The 13,951-nt window shown below is 32.4% G+C and overlaps 1 protein-coding gene across 6 annotated transcripts in view; it reads left to right on the plus strand.

The window, feature by feature from the left end:
* Window positions 1-218: 218 nt before the first annotated feature.
* LOC143244514 (putative RNA-binding protein EEED8.10) overlaps window positions 219-13,951 on the plus strand; it is an 80,533-nt gene continuing 66,800 nt past the window's right edge. For 5 of the 6 annotated variants that reach the window (XM_076489339.1, XM_076489343.1, XM_076489342.1 and 2 more), the window contains exons 1-3: window positions 219-1,872; window positions 10,704-10,798; window positions 13,061-13,144. In XM_076489339.1, the coding sequence (XP_076345454.1) occupies window positions 1,303-1,872; window positions 10,704-10,798; window positions 13,061-13,144 (749 nt within the window). In that variant the 5' untranslated portion in view covers window positions 219-1,302. The remainder of the gene's footprint in view (window positions 1,873-10,703; window positions 10,799-13,060; window positions 13,145-13,951) is intronic. The other variant, XM_076489341.1, reaches the window with a different exon arrangement.

Below are 13,951 nucleotides of genomic sequence, written 5' to 3' on the forward strand. Positions count from 1 at the left end.
CCCTTTCAGCCGTGAGGGCGTTATAATGCTTCGGTCAATCCCACTATTCGTTGGTAAAAAAGTAGCCCAAGAGTTGGCGGTGGGTGGTGATGACTAGCTGCCTTCCTTCTAGTCTTACACTGCTAAATTAGGGACGGCTAGCACAGATAGCCCTCGAGTAGCTTTGTGCGAAATTCCAAAAAACAAAAAACAAACAAACTCAACACGAGTTAAAACTTGAAGTATAGCGTTGTTAAGACTGCAGATTTACTGGTGAGCCACTGAAGAGCTTAACAATTACCATACTGTGGATAGTATTTTCACAATTACAAACCAGTTAATTTGAAACAGGTTTTTGTCAATATAAAAATAATAGCTTTGAAAAGTGTTTCTACTTTACTCTTTATTAAGAGATACAAGTGTTGAAGAAAATTGTCCTTCTCTGTTATTTGTGCTCTTATAACCTCGTAACAGTTTGGAAAGAGCATTTTTGTAGTTCGATTTTTTTTTAGTGTTTGTAAAACTTTTAATTTTTTAGGTCTATTAAAATAAAATCTATATTGCATTAGGCGGCGTAAGGGTTTCGCTGGGGTGAAAGGTATTGTTTAATCATAATTTTCAGAAGTGCCATGCAATATGGATGTATGTATATATAATAGTGATATTACTGGCACTTTTTCTATTTAACTGGAAACGTATATCATATTCTTATTCACTTGTTCTGGTATTTGTATGCATGTATACATATATGTATATATATTATTTTGATTAACCCAAATTTGGCGTCGTTTATAATTAATTTGGTAACATCCTTGAGTCTTAGTTTTACTGTACTTTAATTGAAGTTAAATTTTGTAAGGATACGTCGAAACCTTCTTTCTAACTTCGAGGCTCAATAAGGAGCGTTTTTTACAATTTTTAGTTTTACTTTAGGTACTAGCAGTACTAATTAGTGGTTCAAAAAACTATAACATATAGTTAATTCGATTTTGAGTCTTATTTTTACTCTTAGCCATAAACCATTACAGTTATTGCTAATTAATCTTGTATTATTTACTGATGATTTAAGTCCTATTTCTAGGCATGCTAAGTTTATTATTTTGCTTGAATTTACCCTTTTTCGTAAGTTCTATAGGTAAAAAACGTTATATTTTTTCAGTAACAATTCGTGTCAGCAGAAGTGTACAAGTTACAGGTGATTTAAGAAACAGAAGTCATAGGTTTATATGTATTATTACCTTTACAATTCCTCACATTTGTGTTTAGGAATATGCTTAATCATTATACACCTTAGTTTCCTTGGCAAGTTTAAGAAACTACACAATGTATCCAAGACAATGCAAAATGGCTCCAGGAAGCTTTCGGCTTTTATACCTGGTACCATGTATGCCCATCGTTTTCCGCCATCTTCAGAAGAAGCACTTAGAATCTTTCTCAGGGTTAAATGCAATATGCCTACCTGATGCCAATCCTATTGGTGTTGTGTATCGATCAAGTCTACCTGCAACACCCTTGTCTACACCTCTGTATGATGGACCTCAGTTTTCTGAAGAAGCCCTAAGAGAACGTTTATGCAAGACTCCTTCTCCACGAAAATGTAGATTTTTTAATCCTCGTCATTCAGATGTGGGGTTAAATGACCTTGAAAGCAAATGGCAAGACTTGACATTGAAAAGAGATCATGTTGATCATGTTACTAGTCCCATTCATCAGAAGAAATTAGAAGCTTATCCAAGAAATAAAAGTAAACATAAAATAACTGATAGTTCAGGCCATTTTTCTGATAGTGAAGAGTTCAATGAACGAAGCACTTGGCAAGAATCTACTAAAGAGAACCAACCAACTACTTTGAGCTTAACTAAACGAGTGTTTGTTGGAAATATAAGCTACAGGGTATGTATGATAGAGATTTCTTCATATCTTTGTTTTACTAATTTTTAAGAGTTTTGTATATGTTGTGTTTATACAGAGTGTTTGGAAAGTCACTGTGCACTTATATATTTATTAACAGACATGTTTCAAGATAGAATACAGGAGATAAATATGAATAACAATTATAAGCAATGTTGAAAGTGACCCCGTTATCACCAATACAGGCCTGGATCCTTCTTATTTTGTTTTAAACACTGCTATCAGTTGCTGGCTTGAAATAGACTGAATAAAATATGATTACAAAACTGCACAATGACTTTCCAAACACCCTGTATAATACAAATATATTTTACCATAATTGTGTTATAAATAATAAACAGTTGAATAGATAATTGATGCTAATACTTTAGTTCTTGAGTAAAGTAGGAAAGAGCAAATTTGATTTATTTTAATAGTTCCCCATACAAAAACATTTATATAAAAAATCTAATTTTTGTGAATCTTTAATGCGTTATAGTTTTTTTGTTTTTTTTTATCTTAACAATTTTATAGAACATAATATTTGGTTTATTTGCTTCTAGTTCAGCAAAATGTCATAATTTACATATTTCAGAAAAAGAAGAAATACTTTATTTATGAGCACCATAAAAAATAACAAAGTCTTATGCCACTGGAAATGTTTGCCTTTTAATGTATAGAAATTTCAATATGAAACTTATTACTATATTTATTAAAATATTTTGTATGGACTAGATTTATAGGTTTAAGGTAATTTGCCTTGTTATGAAATGGTACTCAGCAAGTCTTAAGAAGTAAAATAAATTGGGACTTTTTATTTGCATTAGCAGACCTAATATCAATGATAAAGGTTCATTCCTGAAGACCACTTTGTACTTCAAAGCTGTCTTTGCTCCCCATGTTTGAGTGAGAAATATAACAATTTAAATCCACCCTCTGCCCTTCAGAAATGGAATGGTATAATGTAGTTTATTTGCCAAACAAAACACAATTTTTATGGGAATATCAGTTTTTTCACACATTCTGAAATGTACGAACTCTTTCTGCTCCTCCTATTTTTGGTTATTTGTTTATAAACAGTTTATTTGTCATTTAATTTACATAAAAATTTATGTAGATTTGTGTTAGTACAATATTTATAATATATTATACATCTATTAGCCTAATCACGATACTTTTTTAAGTTATGACCAAAAAACTACTCGGGACGCAGGGATACAAACACTTTCTGTCATAACTGTAAGTGACAGAAATTGCCTCTGTAATTATAAGCCTTCTGGTTTTACATAAGTGGTGGGAACTGTTTTTGAAAACCTGATAAAAGATGCTTTGCCAAATCATTTAACAAAGCACAGGGTTTTATTGAACAGTTATCATGGTTTTGCTAGGGGAAAATCGTGCCTAACTAATGTTTTGTCACTTGAATTTTGAAGAGGTTACCACTTATGTAGATGAAGGTACAAGTGAGGATTTGGTATATATATGAGTTTTCAAAAAATATTTGACTAGGTGCCACATAAAAGAGTTGTCAGAAAAAGTATTTCTGTAGGTGTGTGTAGGATAGGCTGACTCAATGAATAGAAAACTGACTGGATATAAAAAGCAAGATTTTTTTTTTCTAAATGGATGATTTAAAGCAAGGGGTTGTTTTAAATGGTGTTCAATCAAGTTGGATTAATGTCGCAAATTGGTACCTTGGAAAAAATGTTAAGACCTTTGTTCTTTTTTATTTGCATCAATGGTGTAGATGAAAGAATGGTCAATAAATTATTTTAATATGCTGATAATATTGAAGTTTTGGTTATTATTTGCTGCAAGGAAGATGCTGCTGTTTTGCAAAAGGATTTGGATTACTTGGTGAGTTTAGGAATTAAATGGTTTCTAATTGTAGCAAATGCAAGGTAATGCATGTAGGTTACCATGATTTAAAATATGAGTATAATTTTGATGGGAATAACCTTAATCTTATTGACACAGGTCATGGTTCAAAGGCCATGTCATTGCATTTGTTGACTTTCATTCAAAATTTTATTTCACTGCTATTTTATGAACATATCTTAGTAAGTTTGGTATCATATTGCAGATTATAAACAGACCTCTTTTATCTATATTTGCTGAGATATTGCTTCATTTACTGATTCAAACACAGTGACCACACCTGCCTCTTTCTATTTTGTAAAAGGCCAGTTTTATATTTGTGAATATATGGACACATAAGTGCATGTGCACTGCATCATTGCATCATTTGTACTGTTAGCCAGGTCTGGCTGAAAATGTCAGTATAACAAAAATAATAAATATATATAAGTGTGTAATTTTATGAGATTTAAGCTGTTCAGACTAAACATTTATGTTTTCATATTATAACCTATAGTCATTGTAGAACAAAAAAGCATATTTTTATTTATTTCCTACTCCTTTTGTTCATTATAAGATTGGTCAAGTTAACTGAACCTGTACAGAGATTTGAGAGTAAAACTAAGATATAAAATACAAATTTCTTTTCTTAAAAAAAATGATAATTTTCTGGAGGTTATAAATATTCCACATGTGAAATTTGAGTTTTCTGATGCATGAAATTATTTTTAATCTTAAAATAAAAAATACTTTACGTGTTGGATAGTCAACATTAAAAAAAAAAGGCATGAGAAAAACTTACTTTAAAAAAATCTTGTAATGTTTGCTGATAACCTGTGAATATAAGCTTACAAATTTAAAAGTTATAGCATGAAAACAAAAAGAAGAACAAAATTGTTATAAATATGTTCCTTGGGCCGAGCCTATTCCAAAAGAATTGAAATGTTAAGGAAGAAAATATCTTGTTTTCATTTATCAGTTTCTTAAATCTCTAAGCTATGAGCCATTGCTTGTGCCAGAGCAAGTAGGATTTTAGATTTGTATCTATAGAAATAGTGAATGCAACTTTAAAGAGGCTATAATATCTTTGTGCAGTTTAGTAGTTAGTCTGTATTTGGAATACTTTTTCATTTGTGATACTGTTTTACCTCACTTACACAAAGCTATTTGATCTTCTTACTGCCCTCTTTGTCTTTCTTAAAATATTTATAAGCACATTGCACTGGTTTATAAACTTATTGTGCCACATATATTTAGTGTAGCTAGCACCCTCTGCTGTTTCTGCTCAATTCTCACTTTCTTTATTGGCACAGCTTTATTTAGATGTCTAGTTTCCCCTCAGTGTGGATTCTTGTATGTGGTGAGGGACCTCCAAGAGAATGTTCTGTTTTTCTGTTTACCTCCTCTTTGATCTAAACATCCACCCACATGTTTGCCATGAGTAACATCCCGTGAAGGGGAGGAGAGGATCCTGGTGTTTGAGGGGTCCAACCCTAACACACCTCTTTGGCCTTGAATTCCTGTAGATAGGCAGCCTTGAGGTGACTCGCTTGGGTCAGTGGGCTGGTCCACTTTGGCTAGGGTCAACCAAGTTTCAGTGTTGGATGTTCTCAACAGGTGTTGTGGACATTGTATGTGATGCTGGTGTTTGGGTATAGTGCTCATGAAACCCTGATGTTGCTGCAGTGTCCTTGTTTGACATTGTAGTGCATCCCCTCATAGGGCTCCATGGTGGGTGGGGTCAGTGGGCACCTAAATTTTCTTTTTCTCCTATGGATCCTCCTAATAAAAATCTTAATAAAATAGTAAAAAAACAGTCCATAGGTATACGACCACATTTTGAAGATTCTGAGCAGCAATGTTCAACATCTGTACCACCTGTTGTACCTCATTTTCTTATCCTACATTCTCTTTCAGACAAACCTTTAGACCAAATATCTCCCTTTTTCATTCAGAAGAGACTAGAGGGACTTGCTGGCTCTCCAAAGTCAATAGAGAAGCTTCGATGTGGTGACATATTGGTGGAAACATCTACATCTCGACACAGTGAACTCCTCCTGTATTCAAGGGCAATTGGGGATATACCTATTGAAGTTATACCTCATGCTACTTTGAATTCATCAGGAGGAGTTATTGTTTAGAGGGATTTGAAGAACATTCTCACTGGTTTCTCCACCCAAGGAGTTTCTGCAGTGAGGAGTATATCCACTGCAAAGATGGAATTATGATGCCGACCAATGTCCTCATTCTGACATTTACATCACCACATCCACCTGCCTCCATCAAGGCCAGTTATCTTAATTGCAGAGTACAGCCATACATTCTAAACCCTCTCTGATGTTTCCATTGTCAGTGGTTTGGTCACTCGAAGATGTCATGTCGTGGTTCCTTAATGTGAGCTTGTTGCAGTGGCAAGGACCATGTTGCCTACAAGTGTGAAACGGACCTTCATTGCATCAATTGCAATGGTTCTCACCCGTCCTACTTTTGTTCATGCTCTTAATGGTTGGAAGAAAAAGAGATGCAATGTTTGAAAACGATTCATAACATTACTTATCCTGAGGCTCCCAAGTTGCTGTCCACCACTTCATTTCGGACATATGCTGCTGCACTTCGTTCCACTACCACAGTGTGAGTGCAGTGGATCTCTCTGTGCCTCCAAAAGAATCGTTCTCCAAACAAATGAAAAGTCTTTTGACCTCCATGGTTAAAAAGGTTGAATCAACTTCAACACCCATCTCTGTCTCTTCCATACGTTCCAACAAATCCCCTCAAAAAAAAATTTGATATCCTCCAAATTCAAAATTTCAAAAGACTTGGTAAATCTACATCCAAGCTGTGTAATGTTAGGTGGGCATGACTGGAAGGTCAGTATGAAAAATATAATAAATATATATGTAAATATATTGTGTTATGAGACTTAAGCTACTTAGGCTAAACTTTTGTATTTTCCTGTTATAATATGTAGTCATAGTAGCATGAAAAAAGTATAATTTATATTCTAATTTTTTTATGATGGTCATGAGGCTAGTGACAGACTCCACATAGTTAGAGTATAGAATATAATATAAAATATAGTCTTACTGAAAACATCATCTGAAATGTATTTAGAAGGTTTTAGAGTTTATACAAATATTTGAGATTTTTGGGATGAAGGATAGTTTTTCAATCATAACATGAGATCACTTTGCATTCAGACTAGTAATGAAACAGACTCTGTTTTCACAAATAAATCTTTAGTAAACATATTTCATTAAAAAATTTGACTTTTTGTGAACAAAATACTTGTAATTTTTACAAAAAGTCTACCAAATTTTATGAAGATACACATGCTGTGTCAAAAGTTAATGTATAAATACTTAATGTGTCCAAGTGTGTAGATGAGCTCGTGTATATTATACGAGCTCGTAGTGAAAGGGTGAATCTCCCCCAGAATTCTATCCCTAATCCAAACCATTACATGTCTAGTTCCCCTGGTTACTTTGTATTGACCAGCACAACTATTGTTCTCATTGCTCTGACCTGTACTTGTATAGCCTCTTCTACCCTTATCTCTGTCTCAGTTTCTACTCTGTTAACCTTGGTTGGACATTGCTTGTCCATGTGTCTCCACTCTACTATTATGCATAGCTTTCATTAGATCCATTACCTCAGCTTCAGGACTGACTCTATGTGTTGCATCTTTTCTTTCCAGATCCATAATACTTTCTTTCATGTCCATTTGCCAGTGGTCTACCTTCCACCTTTGTTCTCTTCATTGTGGTTTCCATCCTTCCCAGTCTTTTGCTCCTTATCTTTCCCAATTCGACACAGTTGTCTGATAAAGGTTTGTCCATTTTGACTGTGTGTAGCTATCAGGTGTCCTTGTCGAACATCTTCCATTTCTCCAAATTTTGTAAGGTTTTGTCTTCCCTTGTTATTTCCTTTTTTCATTCATTTCAGGCCATTTGCCCTTCATTTTTCTTCATTTTGCTTGATTAAGATCTTAGTGATGGTCCTTTATGCCCTTTTTTGTTCTCCCTTTGAACCTTTTTGAACATATTCCTTATACCGTTTCCCTTTTCAGATTTATTTCCAACTCCTTGGTTGAATAAATTAGGGATGGTCTTCTTTTAAAAATATAGGAATTCATGAACTCCCATTGCACTTTCTCAAGTGTGACATTCCTCTGGACTCTCCATTGCATTTACTTTTCTTTTTTTCTCAGAGTGGAGCAAAACAAAAAGATTCCTTACCACTTCCTAGTCAGTTGGTAGGTGGACCATGGAGGCTTCCTCCTGAGTGCATTGCAAAATTTTAACTTACCAATTTTCCACTCACTGAGAAGGGAGTAAAGTTGTTTTTTCTTCTTCCATTTCCTATGGATACTTATTCCCAGGTGGATGGTTGTCAGTTTTAGTAGATGTTAGTTTAATCAAAATAATTGCATTTCAACTAACCTTCATTATGAAAATTGATGGGGATTTTCATCAACAAGTTTTGTGAAATTTGGCTTAATATCTATGCTCAATGAGTATCTTATCTCTGCCTCTAAATTTATGTCAGTAAGCTAAGATCTGTATTTAGACTTGAGAAAATCTTGCATAGAAAATGTCGACTTACACACACATGTGGATCCAAACATGGAAAATAATTTTGAAATTGCTATCTTTAAACTTGGAAGACTCTAATTTATCAGAGTGGTGAGCCACATCTCTCTGATGGAACATTTTTGTTTACCTATTATGTGTTCTACACTTTGCAGAATAAGCATCTCATCTTCAACTAAGTCAAATTGAAATGGATCATGCAATTCAAATATCAATTTCCAATTTTTAAATTCGGAGAAACCTGATTCAAATTTTTGAGATAGATTTTTTGATCCAGTTTACATAGAGATTATCTTTAGTATCAAAGAAATCATAGTCATTATTATTTTCTATAAAAATTAACTTAGCAAAATGTGTCAAATCATTCTTTTGTAATTGATCCACAAGGAGGATTAGCTTTAATTGGAATTCATGAATATACTGTGATTGCTTGCTTATTATTTTACCTCTTCCCTGAAGCTTCGTATTCAAATTATTCAAGTGAGCCATCACATCACATGGAAATTGTAAATCACATTGCCATGACAAAGTTTCAGTTTCAGGGAAGTTTTCAATCTTACCTTTTTCAGCAAGATACTTTTTTTAATTGAAGAAATAAGGAAGTAAATCATTCCAATCTCTACTTTAACCAGCTTACATTTGCAAAATCAGTAACATCAAAAGTACAGTCACTGCTTTTCTTCAAAGACTCAACAAACTGTCAATGGATGAGAGAGCTTCCACTTCTAATATAATTCACAATTTTTGCAACAATGACCATCAAATTTTTCAATACATCAATTTTAGATATCTAAGCTTATAAATGTTCCTGTCGCAAAAAGCAATGGAAAGATGGCATCGTGGACTTTACATTATTTTCAATTAAATGCTGCTTCAAAAGAGAAACCAATCCTAATTTCGCTCCAATCATGGCGGGAACACTGTCTGTTGTGACATAAACCAGTTTTTTAAAATTCAGATTGAATGTTTTTGACATTTCAAGAAATTTTTCAAAGATGTTTTGGTTTCCACATGTTTGATCTTATAATCCACAAAGGCCAAGCATTTCGTCCCTCACTTCAAGATCTGAAGTTACATATCGAACCCAAAATATCAACTGTGCAGTGTCACTAACATCTGTTGACTTATCTAGTGCTAAAGGAAAGTACATAGTCTTTTAGTTGTTCAAGCAACTGATTTTTGTCTTTTGCTAACTCTAGCATTCTGTGGACAGATCTTCAACTTAATTGCAAATTATTTACCTTTTGAAGAATATCATCTTTTATTTTTGAAATTATAATTGTCAAACAGAGTTTAAATGATCACAATGAATATTTCTTTTATTAGTTCAGCATGATTTCTTTTTTTGAACTAGAATCCAAGCTACTTTATAGCCAGCTAATGTAACTAGTCCTATCGATGATAAAAATCTTTTTAGGCCTCCCTTTTGTACATGCAGTTGTGCTTTCAGATGGCTACTTTCATTCATACAATTTTTGCTATCAACTGGAAATTTTACATCAAATTTATTTTGAAAATTATTAATGTGCTGCTTAAGGTTGTATACTTTATTATTCCTAAAACCTTTGTTACACAAAAGACACATTGGCTTATTATTTGCTTCAATCACTGCAAATTTCAGCTCCCAACTTTCATTAAATTCTTGTTTCATGTTTTTTCCATTATATGCCATTATCTTTTTGGCAGTAATGCCAGAATTAATTAAATTCTCTTTATTTTCTGAATGTTCACCAACATCTAGATTCTTTAGTTTTTGAATTGTCCACTTATCCATATTATGGGATTAAAAATAAAATATATTTAAACACTTGAAAGTTGCACAATAAGAATATGTTTGTAAGTGCATGCAAAACAATGCATAATTGATAACAAACATCTAAACCAGACTGACATTACAAAATGGGTGGAGTCTGTGGCAGTGATGAAATGCATGACATTAGCAATGACATGAGGCAGTACAGTTGCTGATTATCAAATTTGTGATAAAAAAAATAAATGATGTAAGAAGTTGATTCCCAATCTTGAGCTCTCCAAAATAGTGCTATAAACTGGCCATGGAGTTGCCCACCCCTCTTTTAGAGGAAATGCAAGTTCATTATGCAAACTGTATGATGGGCAAAGTATGTATTTTCTTACTCTGAACATCAACTTGCATTTTGACTTTTTGAAAGTGTGAAACAAATGGATGCAAATTTACTGACATATCTTGAATAGAACAGTTAACAAATACAAAGTGTGCTAAATCTGATCTGGTTTATTTTGCTTTCCTTATTACTCAGTAATGTTTGCATATTACTCTTCAAATTTTCAAGGTATCCCCTTGTTTTTATTAATAATAGATTTTTGATTCCATATTGAAGGAAGTTGAAAGTTTGTTCTATTTTATAGGTAACAAAGAAAGAACTAACAGATCACTTCAGTCAGTTTGGAACAGTAGTACAGTGTGTTATTGTACAAGATCATATCAAGAAAAGACCAAAAGGGTAGGTGCTTTTTTTTTTTCCTTGTGGAGAAAAACTGTAATAATTTTAAGTATTTATGGGCAAGGTAGTTTGAAAAGGATGTTATTGAGATGACATTCTGTTCTGTAAATAACTGGTTTAATAAAAGTTTTTTATTTTGGCATAACAGATATCTTTAATGGCTAACAAAAATTCATGAATTATGTTTAGCACAGCATCTCTCCCTTACCCAGAAGTAAAATAGCAATTCTGGATGGCAGACTAAAAAAGAATAAATTATTGTAATTGTTTTTTTAAGATGTTACATGCACTGTTGAAAAGTCTTTATAATTTGCTAACAATGTAATCCATATAATGATAGTTTATTTCTGTCATGAGTAATGAACAGTCAAAGAAACAAAGTTTTAGGTTAGCCACACCACCTTACCAGCAGTGGTCACATAGAGTAATTGATTCTCTCTCTTTTTTTTCTTTTTTTTTTTTAAACCAAATTATTGTCTGTATGAGATTGGAGACCTTGTTTTTGATCTTCTGATCAAGGAGAAGGCTAGTACTGCTACTATCATTATTTATCAACACCAAACCTATTTTTGAGTGTCTTCACAGTACCTTTGGCCATGATAGACAACAAGAGCTGTTGGAAAGGTACAATTTTGACAGTATCCACAGTGGATACTCAGATTTGCAAGTTGAACGTCTCGGAGGTAATCGAGGAAAATGATGGTGATTGATAATGACAGGCAGAAGAGTAGCAGAGTTCAAGTCAGCAAGGCTTTGAATTATCTTTTAAAAATCTATTAGGCTATTGTCTCAAAAGTAGATGAAATGATGGATGAAGAAAAAGAAGGCTTAACTAGTAGATTCATCAGTTAGACAACAAGTATTGTTATTAACTGTGGAGTTTCTGCTGCTGATGTGGTCAGTCAGTCATAATTGGGTCAGTTTTTGTCAGATGTGGAAGCAGTAAATTGTAATCATTACATGTCATTGCATGATACATTTTGTACAAGTTTTACCTAAGGCAGATAAATATTGATTTTTTTTTTTAGTATGTGATAGACATCACTCTTTATAATGACTCTGAACAGAGGAGATGCCTGTGTTAAAAAATTTCTGTGCAAGTTTTCTTTTTACATATTGTTGTTAAAATTATTCAGTTACAGTATATTTGTATATGTTTTGGAACTTGTATACAACAATATTTTAAAAATTTAGTTTATTATTAAATCATTTATTTTATTGAAAATTTATGGAAATGTTTTGTACAACTTACTCTTGATTTGATGTTATTGTTAATCATTTTTCCTATAATGTTGTTTTCATGATTTTTTTTTTTTGTGCATAAATGAGAAATTTATAAAAGTGTGAAACTAGGTTATTTATCTTAGATGCATTTTAAATTTGGTATTTCAGTTTGGGTTTTAATGCCTAAAAGAGAATTTCTCATTTAGGTGAGGTAAAGTAATAGAAATTTTAAATGTAAATATTTCTTAAGGAAAATGTTTTTAAACAGCAAAATGTTTTATAAAAATATAAACGAAGTCTGCAATCTTAAGTTCCTCATAAATATTTTGTTACATAATGACAACTGGTTATTTATTACAGTGTAAGTAGTACTAAAGTGAAAATATTTTAGTGCAAGATAATTGAATTTGTACAGAAAATAGCTACACTAAAAATCATATATTTAGATGTTTGCGGTGGTTGTTTCAAATTATTTTACCCTTCAGTGGCACAGCAGTGTATCTGCAGACTTATATAGCTAGAAACTGGGTTTCTATACCCCTGGTGGGAAGAGCAAAGATACCCCATTGTGTAGCTTTGTGCTTAATTCCAAACAATCATTCAGTCAAATTATTTTACTCTTTAAGTCTGATTATTGTCTTTCAGTGGTAGAACTATGGTGATTGATTTGTAAACAATTAGATAATAATTTGCTTATTTATAAGTTTTACTCAGAGCAAGTAGCTACATCAGTCAAAACTAAAAATCTACCCAGTTATGTGAATTATGAGTGTATTCATTTATCTTGCATGCTCAGTTATAAAGTTTAGAATGTATCATTTCATAAGTTGGGTATCTTCAATATTATTGATATTTTTACATGTAAACCCAGTAAAAACCCATAGGTCCTGCCAGATTAGGAGATAAAGGTTAGTTCTAAATTTGTATACTGAGCTGAAAATGCAAAACAATCTCTGTAATAAAAAAACCCAAAAAACTAGATATTTATAAAAGTTGTAAAAAATCAGGTGATATCCAACATTATGTACTCTTCTTTAGTTATGGTTTCATCACATTTTCAAAACCAGAAGAAGCAGTAAGGGCAAAAAATGCTTCACTAGAACAATTGCATCTTGACTGTAGGTAGGTGTTCCATATTCATTGGGTTTATTAACAGGATAAACAAAACAGTTTTTTTTATTCATTCAGATATCTTCCCCAGGTGTATACTTTTATTTCCATTTTTGAATATTTTGTGGCATATACAATAAAACCTGTCTAAGCTGGAAACTGCATAGGGCAAAAATCTGTACAAGCCAGAAATATCAAAATTTTGCAGCATGGTCTTAATATTTCTCTTACAAAGAGCCATCTAAATGGTGGAACCTGTGTAAAATGGACAGATAACTTTCTTTCACTGACCTCATCTATCAACAAGTTAGGTTAGAACCTGAGTAAGGCATAAAAAATGTTTTTGATTAAATATTAATTTTTTATTGAATTAATAATTTCTTTAAATATTAATACTTGTTCAATTAATAATTTGTTTAAATACTAATAAATTCTCAGGCATTTTGTTACAGTAAGTATTGGTTAAATATATTTGTTCTTTTTTCTGCCATCATTATTTTTGCAGTTAAATTAGATTCATGATTTGGAGAAATATATTTATCTTTTAAGTACAAAATTCTACTCTTTAGATAATTCTCATGAAAAAAATAAATTCCTATCTTCCCTAATTTTAAACTTTATCATGGGTAATAGGTAAAAGTGAAAATCTGTGCTGTTTCAAAAATTTAAGGAAGAATCAACTTCCTGTGGAATGAAAAGCGAATAATAAAGTGTGGATGACAAGTGCTATATTCGAGGAATTTTTGAACAAATTAAACAAAAGAATGGAACAAGAAAATAGGAATATCCTACTTTTCCTAGATGATGTAACTTGTCACC

This window comes from Tachypleus tridentatus, chromosome 2 (assembly GCF_004210375.1).
Source record: "Tachypleus tridentatus isolate NWPU-2018 chromosome 2, ASM421037v1, whole genome shotgun sequence".
Classification (NCBI taxonomy): Eukaryota; Metazoa; Arthropoda; class Merostomata; order Xiphosura; family Limulidae; genus Tachypleus; species Tachypleus tridentatus.